This window comes from Rhinatrema bivittatum, chromosome 1 (genome assembly GCF_901001135.1).
Source record: "Rhinatrema bivittatum chromosome 1, aRhiBiv1.1, whole genome shotgun sequence".
In the NCBI taxonomy this organism is placed as follows: domain Eukaryota; kingdom Metazoa; phylum Chordata; class Amphibia; order Gymnophiona; family Rhinatrematidae; genus Rhinatrema; species Rhinatrema bivittatum.
Genome location: NC_042615.1, coordinates 136,360,086 through 136,380,709, shown reverse-complemented (window position 1 = coordinate 136,380,709; position 20,624 = coordinate 136,360,086). Strand labels below are relative to the sequence as shown.

Here is a 20,624-nt window from a genome sequence, read left to right as displayed (position 1 = left end):
TATTGAAGGAAATAGTCTTTACTGCTCCCCACGGTGCAACAAATCATAGTCCTGAGGTATTATAAACTGATAGTCTTCTGTCATTCACTTTTACCTCAGAGGTGGTGAAGTAGATTTTTGATATGTTCCCTTCCAGTTACAACAGGAAGGCCCAGCACAGAGCAGCCTTGCTCTTCAATATAAGCCTTGGCAAGCAGAAGCATGGGCGAAGGGGTGTACTCATCATGAATATAGTTCCCAGTACACCTGAGGTTGCGTCCATAACCAGTAGGGCAGGTTCCCTGAATCCTTTTCTCAGCTTCCATAGGGCACATTTGGTGAATCACATAGACTGACTGGCTGCTCTTTCTGTGGTCACAATGAGGTAGAGTCCTGTTAAAGCATGGAGGATATCTGGGGCATTTATGCTTATAGTCCACACAGTATGAAGGATGTGCCCCGGGGAGAGCCACCATCTTGTTGTAAACCTTATACAGGTGAGCAGTCATGTTTAGTTCAAGGTCAAGACATTCATGCAAAAGTTCCATCATGCGGACAGACAGACGATATTTCACCACACAATAGTAAACCTTTTGTAGGTGACGGTCATCGTATCGGTGCAGTTTGCCCAGAGAAGCAAAAGCAGGGCCATGTCTGTTCCAGTAGCCTCGTGAGAGAGTTCTATGTCCCGGAGCTTCCTGCTGTTGTAGTACTGTAAGCTTTTTTACAGTGAGAAAGATGTACCCAGGTAGGGTGTCCTTTTAATTTTACTGCAGAATGTGAGGTTAAAAGTACCTGATAGGGAAAATCTTCAATAAAAACAAAATCACTGCTAGTTTCATGCTCTCAGTAGGCACAGGGTTCACTGGAGGAAAAGAAGCTCGTACTTTCTGCCAGTGTGAAATCAAGACTTTCTGCATCATAAACAAATAATGGTTAAGATATACTTCTTGTGAAAATATAAGAGCAGTGGAGGGTTTTGGCATTAGACCAATAGCCATTGGTCGTCCAGTGACTATCTCAAATGGGGTAAGCCCTGTCTTGGAATGGGGTGATGCCCGCAAAGCCATTAGAGCTAAAGGGAGAGCTCATAGCCAGGTTAAGTGTGCTGCAGCCATGATAATGCCAAGCTTAGTTTTTAGCCTGCCATTGAAGTTTTTTAAAAGGGTAAAGGCTTTGAGGTCTGTAAGGGGTGTGGAACCTGAAAGAGATGCCTAATGTCTTACTTAATGACACAACTATGTCATTCACAAAGTGTGTCCCCTGATCACTATCAATTGATTCTGTGATTCCATATCTTGGAATAAATTCTTTCAGTAAAATCTTAGCTACAGAGATTGCATCTGCCTTTATTACTGGAAAAGCTTCCTCTTATCCTGAGAAGCTGCAAAACATTGTTAGTACATACTTGTAAGTTTGGTATTGGGGTAATTCAATAAAGTCAACCTGGATCTGTAAGAAAGGGCCCAGCAGGAGTGATGATCAAGCCCTTGGAGGCCTTGTACAAATTACCTTGCATACACTGAGAACATATGGTAGTAGCCAGAGCTCTGACTGCTGAAATCACCCCCCACCAGTGATGAAAAAACATGATTACTAATGCTGTAGGAGCTGCAGGGCCACTACTTGTCATTTTGGGCCAAATCATATTTGATCTTGTTCCTGATTGCGGATTGTGGCCCCTCCTTTTGCCCACAACTTCCTGTAATTCTTATCTTGCGCCTGCCACTGTATCAAAGTTTTAATATTAAAGTCTTTGTTTTCTCTGTGTTTTAGCAAAGGGCATCCTGCAATTCCCACAGTATTGTTTAGTCAGAGCTACATGCTTGGCTGCTTTATCTTGCCAAGTTTTTTTTTCCTTTTTGGCTACAATTGAATCTTCCTTGCTATGCCCTGCACATTTTACTACTGCCAGCCTGAGAGGCAACAAGATAGCTTCTAGCAAAACTTTAACAAAGGACCATTCTTAATCATTCCTCCATTTGCTGTTAAAAATTCTCTCATTTTCCATAATGCCCCATAAGTAAGACATAATCCCCTTCCTCTGGTGAGAGGTCCAGCTTCCAGTACTTCTCACTGGATACATACAGCACTTTCAATCTGCAGCGAGCCTGTATTATCATGGAGAGCGGAGCATCTTCAAAATAAACTGTGTCAGCATTAGAAAGATTTTTTTTTAAGCCTTTCCAGGGTTGTAATTCTCATTCCATTAACATTGCACAATCATGGTCTGGAACATCTAAATCAATTATTTCGGGTAACAAGGTAGCAGGAGTAAGGGCAGAACAGTGATGAAAGATAATATTCCCTGATTGTAAAAGGAGTTCATACTTTGTCATGCGTTCCAATGTGATTACCTGAGTCTTTGCATTATGTAAAACTGTGAAACAAAACGTAATATCTTACTTTATAATTGACACATTTGAAGTTTACCTTTTAATACTTTAAGATCTAATGAATGTAGGAAACACATCTCTACTTCAATATGGCCTAGGCAAAATTAGGTGAGACAATACAAAAGAACATTAACAAATTAAAGTATATTAACCTTCTGGAATAACTGTCAGGTGAGGTAGAATGCATGGGACTATAAACTATAAATGTTGTAAGTCATGGTTAATTCTGAATCATTTTTGTGTGATTAACTCTAATTACAGACACTACATTACCACGCCATAGTTTATTCTCCTGATGCCAGCGTAGTTGGGAGTTTATTAAATCTTCAGCTCCTTTACTCTTTTCTTTCGTATACAAATCACTATAATGACAAATATTTAGAAACATTTCTAACCTGGTCACAAAGAAAAAGGTGTCTGTAAGTTTGGAACCCACATGCTGGTACATGGGTTGTGCACTACTCATATAATATCAAATCTAAAACCTTTAAAGCATAACAGAGTACCAGTAGGGTTTACTGAGCCTGCCTTTTTACTAAAGGTACAGCCTGCAGCTTTCCTGTTCCCTATAAATTCCTGCATCTGCGGTACTGTTTGCAATCCTGCTTTCCTGTGTTGCTAATTGGCAAGCTTGTTTAGTAATCTCTTGTGCTGCAAAGTCTGTAAATGTAAAAGAGGTTCTCCAGTAGCTGAAACAAAGCCTTTACTATTCTATGGTCTTAAGTGTTTATTAATATATGAAAATATATGTATATATATAATGTGAAGCAGTGAAAACTGTCAGGGGGAACTAGAGCATCATTCATGAATTCTGCTCCCTGTGCAGATATTTCTGATGATAGTGAGAACTGTTTACATCTAAGAAGCAGCAGCAGATCCTGGGTTTGATTATGTACAGGACTCATCAGTAAATCAAAAATCTCTGCCTATTAGGGGTTAAAACAATTAAAATCCTGGTACATGTGCTTGCAATTTACAGATAGCTGTTGCATATATCACAATCCTTAATTCATAATTTGAAAACCCAAATGTACCAGAGAAATAAGTTATGGGGGTCAAATTGTCATGCTGAGAAGCAGCCGCTGCCCATCCTTCAGACCCATAAATCAATCTTATAACTTAAATCAACAAGAACCAAACTAGGTGCTTTCAATACAAAATGCAATATATCTCCTATGCCTATTGTAAAGTGTCTTAAGTTTATTGTTTATAAACTCAATAGCTTATTAACTTTTAACTACATGTTAGCCAGCCAGAGAAGGCTGATGAAACCAATCTTTCTGAAAGAATCTACTAAATTAAAGTACTTACTGTAACCTTTCCCCACAACGTTAATTCCTCAGCAGTTTGCTTATATCTTTCAAAAGTAAGGTAAACCAGTTTTCCCCCACCATGTCCTACTGTGCATATGAATTGCCTGGAGCTTTACCTGCCAACCTAGTTAACTCTGCAGCTCCCAGTCCCCTTTCAAGTGCTGAAATTGCCATAACAATTGTAATGCATTACAGCAGAAATCAGACATAAATAAAAAACCAGTTTGCAAACTACATTTTCCTTTTTTATGTTCCTCTAATAATCCCTCAGCCTCGCAAGCAGGGCAAGGGCTTTAAACCATAGGCTAACTGGCACTGTTGTTAAATTTCCTTGTATAGTCTTTTTTTTCAGTACAAAGTTATTAACAAATATTCAGATAAATAATTCACAATCAATTTTAATAAGTTCTCCTTAAGTAAAATAGTCTACAATGGGCATCCTCAAAGTAGATAAAAAGAAATAGTGCATTTGACCAAAAAGAAATCTTTCAAACCAATCTACCATAGCAGAGATTTGAAGTTTGGTTAATAGGCAGCAACACTTGCATAACACTTTTCCTAATGGATATATAAGCAGTTCTCAAAAATACCCTGCATCATAATAGACACCGTTTCCCTGTATGCAGGAGTTGTAGCTAATGCAGAGATTAAACAAACCATCTAATAGAAAAAAACCCTCTAGATTGTTACAGCGCTCAGTGAAAATGAATTGTAAGGGACCCTTGGTTCTGGTATTTCTTTGCTGGGTAAAGCTCCCATTTTTTTTTAATTTTTATTTTTTTTTTATCATAAACAGGGGTGCACTTCCCATACTTATCCTAACCTATATTCCCAGGGAATTCGTCTCCCTGTATCACAGTCCTAGATTTTCCCAGAGAATTTGTCTCCCTGATTTTGGTCTGCCTAGACTGTCCCAGCCTATTTACCTTAGGCTGTATATCCAGGGATTTTACTTCCCTATAGTTCACCGGGCCCGAAATCTTTATCCAGAAGCCTAGCGCCCTTTAAGCTGCCGGCTTTACTGCCCTGTGCCCTGTTATGTAAGCAGCAGTTCATTTTTTTCCTTAAGTTGCCGGCATTACTGGAGCCTTGCGCCCTATCCGTTAAGCAGCAGGCTGCCACTGCCTAGTGCCCTATCAATTAAGCTACTAGCTTTGTCGCTTTGTCAGGTACCTTTGTAATGCTGAATGCTTTGATATTCATAAGAATACACAAGTCTTAAGAACAGTGCAAAAATAATTGAGTGAACACATTTCCCTTAAAGGTCTCCATGTGAGTGCAATGCAAATGAGACCGCACAAAAAACAAAGAGAAAAAGATTAAAAATACCTTCAGGTCTCCATGTGAGTGCAATGCAAATGAGACCGCACAAAAAACAAAGAGAAAAAGATTAAAAATACCTTCAGGGATCCTGTGTCCTGTATTCTGTTCGAATCAAGAGAGGGAATGGCTGTGCATGTCCTGTCCCAGGTCAGTAGGCGTCCTCTCCCCGGCTCAGGCCAGGACAGCACTCCCTTCTTTGATTCCCGGCCAATGCACCATCTGCAATGAAAAATGTTTAGCAAAGGACAACAGGAAAATAGAGACAGTGTATTTCTTATGAACAAAAGCCTTTATTTCTTATGCACATAAGGAAGTCAGCTCGAAAGCCTAAGAGCCTGACTTAATTTGTGATTGAATTGGCCATTCTTAAGTACAGTTTTGGTTAGTAATTAAAACACTCCTTTGATTTAAAGTTTCAACATTTGCTTACTTCTAATATTCCACAGAGCCCTGGGAAACTAACCAACCTTGATTTTATAACTCTTCATTGTTTTGCCTAAAACTATAAAGCGATACATATGTTTTTCTGTTATCTAAGTGTAAGACAGCTTCAGAGACAGTTTCAAGAACAGCATTGCCCTTAATTTACAAGCAAGCAGTGCCCCCTGGACCCCTTTTGGTGAATTTCCACTAAACAGATGGCCCTAATAAATTTTATTATCACACATGCCACTATGTACCTTGAGTGGGCTGCCCCCTCATGCAGCGGGCCTACCCAGTGAGCCCTCTTGAGTACAGGCTCAGTCAGTCTCAAGCAAGAGGCTGAGAGATTTGGGAGCCAAATTTGTATTACTTGTAACAACTCCGCAGGCTTCATCTTCTCCAGTATGCTGATCAAGCAAATGTTTATTTGCCTCCTATTTTCCTGGTCCTCAATATGGGCCTGCATCTATGCATTTTCGCACCGCAGTACTACCATCTGATCAGTCAGTTGCCCCGAGAATATTTCCTGTGCCCCTACACGTTGCTTGATATTAATGATTTTAAAATTGTCAACTCCCTCTCAGATTTCTTCTAAAGAGGATTGCAGCTTGCCGAGATGATCCTCCCACATTGCAGAAACATTCCAGGAGATCTCTTTAACATGATCTTCTTTTAACTCTGCAAGTGACAAATCTGCCACTGATGCCATTTTAGATTCAGCTAAGGTCTTTCACAATATTCAGAAAGCTTTCACAGACATACCACAAAAAGTAACCCAATGTCACCAAAACGTATAAGTTTTTCTCTCAAAGCATCTGATCAAGAAAAATACCAAAACAAAAAAAAAAAAAAGGAAGAGATGTGAAAAATTAGGCAAGTTCAGGCTGATCCTCAGTATCACCACCTTCTTGCAACTGCTCAGCAGGTAGCCATCACCAGAAGTATGTATATTTTTTTAATCAAATATGTTCTTGAGAAATATCAGTAGGCAAGCTAGCTTGTTCCCTGACAGACCATCATCAGGAATCATATTATGATGTGGGATGCTTGCTGTCAGTAGTGTGGTCAACCAACTTCTAAATGATTTTCAGAATTCAAGAACTTCAGCAAGATGTAGCTATGCTACAAGAAAAATTGGAAATATCAGAACAAAGGCTAAAGCATCTCAGTAAACAGGTAAAGTTGAAACAATGAATATACTTTTTGTACATGAAATGTTTTTTTATTGCTAGTCATGTTTTTAAACTTGGATCATTGTAACATGATGATGTAATCTATCACTTGAAAACTTTGTTTACTTCTGGTCAATCGAAATGTTATCTTGCAACAGTTATATTTTTGTAGACTGCAATTAAATAGAGCAGTTTAATTTTTAGTTTCTTTAGAAGTGCAGATTTCTTTTCTGTATTGGACCTGGTGAAAAGTAAGTGTCTTTTAAAGGGCCAGTTGTCAGTTATCAGAAGCAGTGAGGATCAAAAACATGGCCTGGATGTTAAAGGCCAGGGGATCCTACTGTAGAGCCATAAGGACTGTTTATCGATAATTATATAAGAACTATCAAGCAAAGCATGTTTAGGGAGACCCTGTCCCCAGAGGTTTCCTGTTAGACCAGCATTGGGTGTGTGTCTCAAATTGAGGAGTCCTAGCCTGATACACCCTTTCTGGTCCAACAGTCTTCATGGAGTTTGCTCTGAGAAACCATTGTTCATTCAGCCCAGTCCCTGCTTTCCTGCCTGGTAAACTCTGGCAGCTGCCTGCAGCTAAGGGCTCAACCTGTGGGAAATGGTGACAGCTTCAGTCAGATGATCACCTGTTTTAGAGTGCTGGCCTGTCTAAGTTATGCCCATGCCCAGGTATGGTACCTCCTCTCGGACCTTGGTAGCGCAAGCTGTGCTTGGGGAAGGAAGAGGTCACCAGGAACGGTTTCAAGAGTAAATTTAAACTTTCAGTCTCAAGTGTCTTCAAGATAGTGCTGCTTTAGGGTTCATCATATACTGCTGTAGTGCTGTTCTGTGATGGAGAACATTTATGCTGGTTAATATGTGCTTTAACCACAAGATGATTTTTTCCTGTCAATTGGCTTTTTAGTGGTATGAAACCCATATTTTTAAACACTTTATATTTGAATTATGTTTTTGCTGTAATTTTACCAGAATTTGCTGTGACAAAATTACATCCTGATGTGAATGAAAATAAAATAAAATCCTATTAGCATGAAAAATAATTCATAGAAGTTTGACAGCAGGTAAAACCCATCAGATTTATCCAGTCAGTCCATAAATATAAATGTAAATGTTTTGTTAAATGATCAAAATAATTTTTCTTAAGGTTGAGCTGAGAGACCATGAGATAGAGCGTTTAGGACTAGCATTGGATGGTGGCCGTTCCCATGATGTCATTTCTTTGGAAGCAAGAACTAAAAGTAGTGAGAAACTCATCACACATTTAAATCTGCAGGTAATCATTGTACATCTCTGTCCATATCCTCTTATCATTACTGCCTCTTGCTGCCATCTGGCTGTCATTCTGGTTTATCCTAATCACACACAGCGCCATATGGCCAATTTTATTTTGTACTGCTCTAGGCAGCAAAGCTCAGCAGAGGAGAAAGATGTTGAAATTAAAAACCTATGTAAGGCAGGCAAGATAACTGGAGAATGGAGGTGTGCAGGCAGATGCCCATAGAGCAGGGCTTGTTATTCTTGGGTCCCTTGAGCCAGTCGGATTTTCAGGATATCCACAATGAATATGCATGAGTTAAATTTGTATACACCATGTCTCATGCATATTTCAATGTGGATATTCTGAAAATCTGACTGGCTGCGGGGTCCCCAGGACAGGTTTGGGAAGCCGTTCTTTAGAGCTTTTATGCATACTGCTCAGAATTTCTCATTTCCCTTCCACTTTTGGCCATTTGTTGACATTACCAGTTCCTTATGACTTAATATATATTAAATTAAGATTTCATTAGGGGTCACTACAAACTTAATGTCTCAAGTTTTTGATAAAACAATCTGTTATGTAACACTTTAGTACTATCCCTAAAACCAAGTACTGCTAAAGGCCTGCCTGTACCTGCACATGTGCCCCTACACTGGAAAACTCCCATCCACCAACTAGATTCTTTTTTGCCTGTCTGCAAACTATTCCCTGGTGTTTTCTAGGATTACAGACTCCACAAAGCCCAGGAGTGTCACAGGTCCTAGAAATACACCTTCAAACAAAATACAAAAACATTTTAGAATCTCCAATCAGTCAGAGACAGAGCTAACAAACTAAAGTTTATTTTAAGAAAATCAAGAAAAATCCAGTGGAATAGTAAACAACAGGTAAAATAACTAGGATTAATTCAATTAGCACTATTTAGACATGTTATACTGTACTTAACCAGTGGCTGGGAGGTTCAGGATAGGCTGTTCGCGCAGGGATGTGTAAAACTGAGATATCTGCCAAGGGTTTATCTAGATCTTCTGCACTCCCAAACAAGAATGGAGAATTCTAAGGAGTTCTGAGTTGGTCTTCACAAGAGCTAGTACTGTATAACCAATGGTAGGATAAGGCACTGACTTCCTGAATATTCATAATACAGAATGTTAAATATATCCAAAGCAGGAAGCCTGCAAGGGCTATCTGTTGGACTGTTAGATGATCAAAGGATCAAAGGGGCACTTAGGGAAGATAAGGCCATTGTGGAAAGACTACATGAATTCTTTGCTTTGGTGTTTAAAAATGAAGATGTTGGGGAGATACCCATTCCAGAGACTGTTTGTTTTCAAGGGTGACTTCAGATGAACTGAATCAAATCATGGTGAACCTGGAAGATGTAGGTCAGATTGACAAACTAAAGAGTAGCAAACTGCCCAGACCAGATGGTTCTTTCAGGGTTCTCAAAGAACTAAAAAATGAAATTTCAGATCTATTGCTAGTAATTTGTAACCTATCATTAAAATCATCTATTGTACTGAAAGACTGGAAAGTGGCCAATTTAACCCCTAGTATTAGGAAAGAGGCTCTAGGGATGATCCAGGAAACTAATAGTCCGATGAGCCTTCATTGCCAGGAAAAATCATAAACTATTTTGAAGAACAAAATCACAGAGCATATAGGTAGATGTGGTTTAAGGGGACACAACCAGCATGGATTTACCCAAGGCAAGTCTTGTCTCACAAATCTACTATATTTTTTTTGAAGGGGTTAAACGTGGATAAAGGTGAACCAGTAGATATAGTATATTTGGATTTTCAAAAGGCATTTGACAAAGTCCCCCATGAGAAGCTTCTAAGAAAATTAAAAAATAATGGGATAGGAGGCAATGTATTTTTGTGGATTGCAAACTGGTTAAAAGGAAACAGAGTAGGGTTAAATGGTCAGTTTTCTCAGTGGAAAGAGGTAAAATGTGGCGTGTCTCGGGGATCTGTATTTGGACCGGTGCTTTTTTAATATATTTATAAATGATCTGGAAAGGGGAACGATGGGTGAGGTGATCAAATTTGTAGTTGACACAAAATTTATTCAGTGTAGTTAAATCACAAGCGGATTGTGTTAAATTGAAGGAGGGCCTTGCAAGACTTGGAAGACTGGGCATCCATATCGCAGATGAAATTTAATATGGACAAGTTCAAGGTGATGCATAAAGGGAAAAATAACCCATGATGTAGATGCACGATGTTAGATTTCATGTTAAGAGTTAACCACACAGAGAAACGATCTACGTGTAATAGTGGACAAGACATTGAAATAGTCTGTTCAGTGTGCTGCAGTTCTCAAAAAGGCAAACAAAATGTTAGGAGTTAGGCAGAGAATAGTGACTAAAACAGAGAAAGTTATAATGCTCTGTATTGTTTGTTTATTAATTTTATTTTATTTATTTAAAAACTCTTCTATACTGTCGTTAAGTTGGGTAACCATCACAACGGTTTACATATAGGCACGATAAAAAATATGAGTGGTATAGGTTACAAATTCAGCACGTGCCATCATAGTACGGTAACAATATAGTACACTAAGCTATTTGTTTAAAATGAGTTTATCTGTATGGTAAGAAATTGTATAAGCGGTTCAAATTTAACATTAAAGTGCACTTGTAGGTTTAAAAAAACAAAACAAAAAACTAAGGAATCTCAACAGGCACAAAGATCCCCATTTTGGCACCATCCCTTCTGATCTTCACACTTTTTTTTTTTTTTTTTTTTTAGAATTTTTTGATTTATTTGTAGAGTACAAGTTAAGATTACAACCTTATTTCTTTAAGAAAATGCTTGGGTTGCTGGTTTTAAATAAGTGATATTGATATGTTTCAGTAATTGCAAAATACATTTTTTAGGTTGAATACCTTCAGCAAGCTAATCAAGATCTTGAGAAACGTATACAAGCTCTTTTGGAAACTCGGCAAAATGTAACCAGTGAAGTTATAAATTTAAGCACGAAAAATAATGAATTGTGCCAAGAGTTGACTGAAATAGACAAACTGGCACAACAGCTTGAAAGAGATAAAGAAATAGTTCTTAAGACTGCAGATGCTGAAATTCAAGATGCTAAGGTAAGGAAAATGTTTTGACTTTTTACCACATTGAAGCATACTGAGGCCCATGGTTGAAATTAAAGATTGGGCCCCATCAATGCCAGGCACCCTGAAGCTATGCCTCAGTAATATAATTCAGCTTTGCCAAGGGGTACCCCTTGTGGTGCTAGAGCCCCAGGTAATTGCCCTGCTTGTTCCTTCTGCCCCACTATCACCGGGGGAAGGTTAGCTTTAGTTTACTTTATTAATTTTCCTCTTATGCAAAATGCCCTAAGTGGCCCACATCAAGGATATGCATAATAAAATGGTAAACATAATACAAAACATACTAAATCAACAATATCAAAACAGGTTCCATAATCAGATCTTTAATCCTAGATGATACTTTCAGACACTGTGATAAAATATAAATACAATTAAAATATAGATTAAAAACTGTCAAATATATCTATATGTTAAAATAATCTTCAAAGAAAAAGGTTTTCAACTGAGTCTTAAAAGTTTTTGTACAGGCAGTGATCCTTAATGTATATGGCAGGTTATTCCATAAATCTGATGCATCACGTGTAAATGTGCATTTCCTAGCGTGTAGATAAATGGAATCAGAACCAGCGGGTTATTTATCCCAGGACAAGCAGGATGCTAGTCCTCACATATGGGTGACATCGGTAATGGAGCCCTATGTACGGAAAAACTTCTTTAAAAGTTTCCATGAAACTTTTGATTGGCACCAGAGTGCCTACTGAGCATGCCCAGCATGCCATGATATTCCCTGCCACAGGGGTCTCCCTTCAGTCTTCTTTTTTCCGCGAAGCACTTAGCATCGCGGTGTAATTGGAGTCCTGTGGTGAATTCACCACCTTAAAGTTTAACTTTTCCGGAAAAAAATCAATCCCACCGCAAGGGTTTCCCTTCGTTAACACCGCGGTAACTTTTTTTCCCTTCAGTTTCCGGCCGGTACCGATATTTTTTGGTCATCGCCGTCGACGGCTGTCCGGCAAAATGGCCTCCGGGTTCAAAAAATGCCCGAACTGTGCGCGGAATATGTCTATAACAGACCCGCACTTAGAATGTGTTCTTTGCCTAGGCAAAGAACACGATGTAAAATCGTGTACATTATGTGCAGAGATGACCTCAAAAGGCCGTCGTCTCCGCGTCGAGAAAATGGAGCAATTGTTTAACATACAATTGCTCCCGAAGGCATCGACTTCGGTTCAGTCATCGCCATCCGGATCCGTCCGGCAAGTATTTCTGAAAAAACATCGTCCGGAAGCTGGAGACGCTTCTATGCCATCACCGTCAGTATCGTCGAAGGCGTCCACTTCTGGAAGTGAAAAACACAAGGAGAAACATCGTCACCGTCATCGACGCCTTGCACCGATGACCGAAGACCCATCGACAGGTACGGCCTCACCCGCAAAGATACCTCGGACAAGTGCGGAGGCTTCAAGGCCTACTGATCCAGGGTGATCCCCACCGATATCGGTGCCGGGCTCCGTACCTCCTCAGGGCTCTGTGGAGGTATCGGCATCGCCAACACCGCCTCCCCCCATAGCTGCTCTGGTATCACCAGCTATGAGAGCGGAACTTGACATATATATACGTCAAGCGGTGTACCAGGCTCTGCACGATGCGATTCCGCCTCAGCCATCGACACCTCCATCGATGCTGATTCCGATGCCGAGAGATCCATCGCCATTGCCGCCGCCACCGACGATGCCACGGGAACGGCCTATGATGCCTACCCCGATACCCTCACCGGTTCCACCTGGGACTATACCGGTGCCAACAGAGGATGTCTCGATGCTGCATCCATTCATGACAAAATTAGACTCTCTCCTGGATATTTTATCCAACAAAACACCAGAAGAGCCTATTCCAGGACCCTCTGGAATCCCAAAACCTCCAAGGCCTCATTCTCCTCTTCTACCATCAAGGCCTAGGGAGCCTTTGCTAGTGCCAGTCACTCACCAAACTCCAAAGGATATGGGTACTGAGACAAGCTCGGAATACTCTTCAGATGGGGATATTTTTTCTGAACCCTCTCCACCTGACGACCACAGGAAGTCACCTCCTGAAGACCTTTCGTTTACAAACTTTGTAAAGGATATGGCTGACACCATCCCCTTTCAACTACAAACGGAGGTGGATGCAAGGCAGAAAACACTTGAGGTTCTGCAATTTGTAGATCCTCCTAAAGAAATGTTAGCAGTACCGGTCCATGAAGTTTTTCAAGACCTTCAGTACAGGATATGGGAACACCCAGGATCTGTATCAGCAGTCAATAAAAGATCAGAGGCAACTTATTTGGTCCAACCTATACCAGGTTTTCAAAAATCACAGTTGCCACACCAGTCAGTTGTGGTAGAGTCTGCCCAGAAGAAGGGAAAACGATTGAAATCTCATTCATCTACACCGCCTGGGAAGGAGAGTAGATTTCTTGATAATTTAGGCCGAAAGGTTTTTCAGGGTTCCATGCTGGTATCCAAGATAACATCATACCAGCTATATATGAATCAATATCAAAGGAACCTTTGGAAGCAGGTTCAAGACCTAGCCCTGTCTCTCCCTGAACAGTATCAAGAACCATTCCAGACTATCATCCATAAGGGCCTCGAAGCAGGAAAACACGAGGTCAGAGTTACCTACGACTGCTTTGAGACTGCAGCACGACTTTCTGCTTCAAGCATAGCTGCACGCAGATGGGCCTGGCTAAAGGCCTCTGATCTCCGTCCAGAGGTCCAAGAACGTTTGGCTGATCTTCCTTGCTTGGGGGACAACCTTTTTGGGGAAAAGGTCAAAGAAGCTGTGGCTACTATAAAAGACCACACAGAAACACTAAAGCAATTATCATTAATACCTCAGGATACTCAACCTTCCACTAGGAGAATTCCAAAGCGTGATGCCAGACGTCCATATTACCGTCCACGCAGGTATTATCCCCCAGCAAATAGACCCAGAACATCCCGCCCACCTCCACGCCAACAACCTAGGCAGAGGCCTGCAAGGGCACAACCACCACCACAAGCTGCCACTACATCTGGTTTTTGAAACAACTCAGAGAGCAGCAGCCTCATCAACCCATTCCCAAACATACCAGTAGGGGGTCGTATAATGTACTTCCAAAGCACTTGGGCCTCCATAATCACCGACCAGTGGGCATTATCGATCACAACTCACGGTTACAGACTAGATTTTCTTACTATTCCAAAAGAAAACCCACCACTTCCATCTTGGACAGTAAATCAACATTCCATAATCCTTCAAAAAGAATTATCCATCCTTCTGAGAGCCAGGGCCATAGAACCAGTTCCTGGACCTCAAAAGGGCAGAGGATTCTACTCCTGCTATTTCCTAATTCCAAAGAAAACAGGAGGCCTTCGACCCATTCTAGACCTCAGAAATCTCAACAAATTTCTCAAAAAAGAAAAATTCAGGATGGTGTCCTTAGGCACCATTCTACCTCTTCTTCAAAGGGGAGATTGGCTCTGCTCTCTGGATCTTCAAGATGCCTACGCTCACATTCCCATCTTTCCTCCTCATCGCCAGTACTTGCGATTTCTGGTAAAGGATCAACACTTTCAATACAGAGTGCTGCCATTCGGCCTTGCATCAGCCCCACGAGTATTCACAAAGTGCTTGGCTGTAGCAGTGGCACACCTCCACAAACAGAGTGCACGTGTTCCCTTATCTGGACGATTGGCTCATCAAGAGTCAATCAAAAGAAGGAGCTCTCACTTACTTCTCTCAAGCTCACTATCCACGTGCTTCACTCCTTGGGATTTCTCATCAACTACCAAAAATCCCATCTTTCACCAACTCATCTTATACAGTTCATAGGTGCAGATCTAAATACTGCAATAGCAAAAGCTTTTCTTCCAAGAGACCATGCTCAAACACTTGTCCTCTTGACTCACACTCTTCGAAATCAATTCCAGGTAACAGCTCACCAGTGCCTCATTCTTCTAGGGCACATGGCTTCCACAGTTCACGTAACTCCCATGGCCAGATTGACCATGCGACTACTGCAATGGACACTCAAAGCACAGTGGATACAAGCCACTCAACCAATGTCCACTCCCATTCATATAACACCAGAGCTCAGATCTGCACTCATCTGGTGGACATCAATGAACAACCTGCTCAAAGGCCTACCTTTCCAGCAACCAGTTCCACAAGTAACTTTGACTACATATGCATCCACCTTAGGGTGGGGAGCACACATTGGTCATCTAAAGACACAGGGCAAGTGGACAAGACTCGAGGCCTCCTTTCAAATAAACTTCCTGGAGCTGCATGCGTTCAAGGACTGCCTTTCACACCAGACTGTTTTGATCCAAACGGACAACACAGTAGCCGTGTGGTACATCAACAAACAAGGAGGAACAGGTTCCTACCTTCTTTGCCAAGAAGCAGCTCAGATTTGGGACTGGGCCCTAGCACACTCAATTCGTCTACGGGCCACCTACCTAGCGGGCATCCACAACACAGTAGCAGATTGCCTGAGTCGTCAGTTCCAACCACACGAGTGGTCCTTGGATCCAACGATAGCAACCAAGATCTTCCAACGCTGGGGTCAGCCAACACTAGATCTTTTTGCATCCCCTCAGAACCACAAGGTGGACAATTACTGCTCTCTGCTCCCGCAGTTGAACAGTCTCCCGAAGGACGCATTTGCTCGCCATTGGAATTCAGGCCTGTTATATGCGTATCCACCGATACCTCTCATAACCAAAACTCTAGTGAAGCTGCAACAGGACAAGGGGTCTATGATACTCATAGCCCCATACTGGCCTCGACAAGTATGGTTTCCCACACTTCTAGATCTCTCAGTCAGAGATCCAATTCGCCTGGGAATAGCTCCCAATCTCATAACTCAGGAACAGGGTCAGTTGCGCCATCCCAACCTTCAATCCCTGTCACTGACAGCATGGATGTTGAAAGCTTGATCTTACAACCACTCAACCTTCCAGCCTCTATATCTCAAGTGCTGATAGCATCATGTAAACCTTCCACTAGAAAGAATTATTCCTACAAATGGAAACTGTTTACTTTGTGGTGCACTCAGGAAGCACTAGATCCTTTCACTTGCCCCACTACCTCACTACTAGATTACCTTTACCATCTCTCAGACTCTGGTCTTAAGACGTCATCTGTAAGGGTACACTTGAGTGCAATCTCAGCTTATCATAACAAGCTGGGAGACACTCCTATTTCTACACAGCCTCTCGTCAGTAAATTCATGAGAGGCCTAACTCACATTAAACCTCCAGTTCATTCCCCAAGCATACAATGGGACCTGAACGTAGTCTTAACCAGGCTTATGCGTTCTCCATTTGAACCCATACATACCTGTGACCTTAAATACCTTACTTGGAAAACGGTATTCCTCATAGCCATTACATCAGCTAGAAGGGTCAGTGAACTACAAGCTCTAGTCACATACGAACCTTTTACAAAGTTCCTACATGACAGGGTAGTCCTCCGTACACATCCCAAATTCCTTCCTAAGGTTGTCACGGAATTTCACTTGAACCAATCAATAGTTTTACCAACATTCTTTCCTAGGCCTCATTCCCACCAGGGTGAAAGAGCCTTACACACTTTGGACTGTAAACGTGCATTATCTTTCTATTTAAACCGCACAACAGTCCAAAGGAAATCTAATCAACTATTTGTATCCTATGATCCAAACAAACCTGGTAAACCAGTGGGTAAACATACTTTGTCAAATTGGCTAGCAGATTGCATACAATTTTGTTATGACAAAGCAGGCCTTACTCTTCAAGGGCGAGTAAAAGCACACTCAGTAAGAGCAATGTCAACTTCAGTAGCACACCTTCGCTCTGTGCCTATTCTGGACATTTGTAAAGCAGCAACATGGAGTTCTCTTCACACTTTTGCTGCTCACTACTGCTTGGACAAAGAAGGAAGACAAGATTCAGCCTATGGACAAATCTGTCTTAAAGAACTTGTTTCCAGTTTAAACCCAACTCCTTCTACATCCAACCTGCTGTGATCTTCGGCTGATTCATTCAACAACAATACTACACTGTTGCCTCTTTCCCAAATGACTCAGCCTCTAGCTTGCTAATCACCCATATGTGAGGACTAGCATCCTGCTTGTCCTGGGATAAAGCAAAATTGCTTACCTTGTAATAGGTGTTATCCCAGGACAGCAGGATGTAGTCCTCACGAAACCCACCCGCCACCCCGCGGAGTTGGGTCCGATACGTTTTATTATTTTATTTTAGGCTAACGCTTCTAGCTACAAAACAGACTGAAGGGAGACCCCTGTGGCAGGGAATATCATGGCATGCTGGGCATGCTCAGTAGGCACTCTGGTGCCAATCAAAAGTTTCATGGAAACTTTTAAAGAAGTTTTTCCGTACATAGGGCTCCATTACCGATGTCACCCATATGTGAGGACTACATCCTGCTGTCCTGGGATAACACCTATTACAAGGTAAGCAATTTTGCTGTACCTCTGCTAGCAGATGGAGACTGATCAAGCTGACGGCACAGTATATAAACTCCTGTAGTGACATCAGCCCACCAGTATTCTCAGTCTCCAGCAGATGGTGGCCATGTATCTCCCTATGGAGATTGCTTCAAATTTTAGGAGAATAAAAAAAAAAAAACAAAAACAAAAAAAAAAGCCCCACTCTCCTGCAGTGGTACCAGATGTTCCCTCCCCCAGTTGAGAATTCCTGTGATGATTTCCGTGATCTCTCAGATGTGTGCCTTAGTCTGGTAGCTGGTTTTCCGCCGGTGTTTACTTAGCTGATTGTACAGCTTTAAAGGCAGCAGATGCAGGAAGCAGAGTGCAGCAATGACAGCAGATGCCCTCTCCCCCTTCAGCCGAAGTTTCTTTGTACTCAGCCGGGAAAGGCTGAACTCAGATAAGTTTAAAACAAACAAAAAAAAAAAGTCAGACTGTGTAGAGGGGTTTTGTAGGCCTTCCTCTAATCTCCGTGCTTGGCGTGCCATTCTGATGTTGGTTCCTTCTCCCGTGGGGGTTAAGGGAATTGAGCAGCCTGAGTGGGCTAGGCCCTGCTGTTAGGCTGTTTCCTTTGCACTGCGAGGTAGGATGTGGCAGTGTTTTCGCACGTTTCTGACCGCGTTAGACTGCCCTCTGCAGGAATGTCTGTGTGCGCAGTGCGTCCAGCTCTGCGTGCGAATTGTGCACTCAGTTTTGGGTGTGGTGTGCCCAGATTTTGGCATTTGTTTGTGCATTTGTGTTTTGCGGCAGTTGCTCTTGGGGCGCCTAATTTTTGTGTGCATAAAATTTGTGCACTTGAAATTTTTCAGCACGTGTTGGCTGGCCACACATTCTCGGTCAACTGATGAACTATTGGCGCCGGTGAGCAAGAAACCTAAGTGCCTTTCTATCTATGTTGCCTAGAGTGCCTTCTAATGTGTCAGTGCTGCTTAGAAGCTCAGGGAGAATGGTCTTCCTTTGATTTTGCTAAGCCTGGTTCTTCCCAACCTGATGATGATTTGGCTAAGGATTTATCTGGAGATATGCCGTAACTCCCTTGACTGGTTGTTCCTCAGGAGATGGCTGCTCAGTGGGGTCCCGCTCCAGTATCTGCTGGTTTTGGCTTGAATCCTTCTTGAGTAGTGGGTTTTTTTCCCCCCAAGGATTACAATCGTTTTTTCGGGCACAGTCCTCGGCTTTGACCAATCTTGTCAGGTTGGATCCTCAGCTGGTGGCCCCTCCCTCTATCGGTCCTGTGTTTAAGCGCTGAAGCGCACCTCTGTTAGCTGTGGGTATTCTTGACAGGAACCTGGATGGCACTGAGGCAGATCCTGACTACCTGGAAGATGGGGAAATTCCTCTGGGACTGGAACCATAATGGAGCATGTTGTGGCTCTTTCATAGAGATGAACTGCTGGCCCTGATTCCCAGACCTTGAAGTTGTTAGGAGTACCTCGGACAGATTCCATATCTGAACCAAAGAAGAACCCAATTTTGGTTTCTTTGTGTAAAGCCTCTTGTTTTTTTTTCCCTGTTATGGAAGCCATTCAAGAATTGACTAATCTTGAATGGGATGCTCCGGAGGCAAGTTTCAAAGGGGGTCTGACATTGGAAGGCCTGTACACCTTGGATCCAGTGGTGATAGAGCATTTGTTTCCTGAAATAGTCTTAGTGGACGACTATTCCCATGGAAAGAAGATCGGCCTTGAAGGATGTGCATGATAGGAGAATTGAGGTCATTTTGCCAGCAAGCTTACTACATATCACCCTCCATTACATAAACCCTCACTGATTAACTAAGAATTGATTAAAAAACGAATTTGATACATGACTAGGAATCTTTTTCTCGGAATACGTCTTATGCCCATCGATTTTGTACTTTGACTCGGCTACTTATGTCCTTAGATAGTGTATATAGTTTTGATTTTGCTGTATCTATTGATTTCACGGACGCTGCCCGGCATAATCAGCCCTATACCCCATCCCTGTTTTAGCCTCCTTTGTTCTCAGTTACATGTAAGGGCACTGCCCAAAAGTTAACCTGTTTTTCAATGTTATATGTAAGGGTTCTGCCCAATTGTTCCTGTTTAACTGTAAACCGATGCGATGTGTAAACGGTTATCGGTATAAAAGAAACTATAAATAAATAAATAAATAAAAATTCTCAAACAAGCATTTGAAATAGTGGCAATGACATTGCAGATAGCTTCCTGTTGTGCCCTGGTGGTTCGCTGTTGTCTGCTTCTCTCTCAGGAGACTGATTCTAGGATGAACTCCAGAACAGTTATGGAACCTACCGCCACCTTTTTAGCAGATGCGGGCTGCAATTTGGTCCGGACCTCGGTTAGGAGAGTGGCTTCCTTCACCCCTCCTGTGATTTGGGCCTGGCTGTGTCGTCTGAATTATCTTCTTCAGTGTGCAGGAAACTGTTGGATAAGGAAGATCAATTAGTTTCTGTGCCTGCAAGAGAATTGAATCAGGTAGAAACTACCACTATTTTAATTTCCTAGCATGACTCTGGGCAGGAGACTGTGATTTTTGGAGGGAGCCTAGTCAGAGTTGCTTGGCTGTCCAGTTTTGACTCCTGAGAATGTGGGGACAGTTGGGGCTGCACCTCCTTTTCCCAGTCCCAGGATGCCCTTTCTGGAGAGTTTGAGAGTTTTGTAGCAAGAAATGTAAACTTTTTTTGTTAAGGAACTCAGTGTACTACTATTCTAGTGGAAGGTGGATCTTTTATACACAGGATAGGAGAATAGTCTGAGTTAAAGCAAGCCTTCGATGCTTCCTGTATAGTTCAGCAAATAGCTGCATGTAGTTACATTGTGGCCAAGTCTGGATTGCATTTGTCGCAGCATATCCAGGAAGAGAGATTGTGGTATCCAGTGGGCATGTAGTTGAGGAAGCTGCTCACTTGAAAGCAGGAGTAGCCTACTTGGCTGATGCCTCCTTTGATTTTGTGCACATTTCTTTGAAGAGTATGGCATTCGTTATGGCGGCCAGGAGGTGTTTATGGTTGCGGAATTAGTCAGTGGATTCAGTTTTGAAAAACAATTTGACAAAGCTGCTCTATAAGGGAATTTTTTGTTTGAAGATCTCGAAAAGATGGCCAAGGTATGGCTCTAAGGTACCAAGGTTACCAGAGGACAGGCCTAAAGTTTTTGCGTACTGCCATGGCTCGTAGTAGGTTT

At 41.9% G+C, this 20,624-nt stretch overlaps 1 protein-coding gene across 2 annotated transcripts in view; it reads left to right on the top strand.

Annotated features, from left to right (window-relative positions):
* Nucleotides 1–20,624, top strand: part of CEP135 (centrosomal protein 135) — a 435,470-nt gene that overhangs the window by 121,100 nt on the left and 293,746 nt on the right. For both annotated transcript variants that reach the window (XM_029587343.1, XM_029587336.1), the window contains exons 6-8: nucleotides 6,526–6,610; nucleotides 7,763–7,891; nucleotides 10,758–10,973. In XM_029587343.1, the coding sequence (XP_029443203.1) occupies nucleotides 6,526–6,610; nucleotides 7,763–7,891; nucleotides 10,758–10,973 (430 nt within the window). The remainder of the gene's footprint in view (nucleotides 1–6,525; nucleotides 6,611–7,762; nucleotides 7,892–10,757; nucleotides 10,974–20,624) is intronic.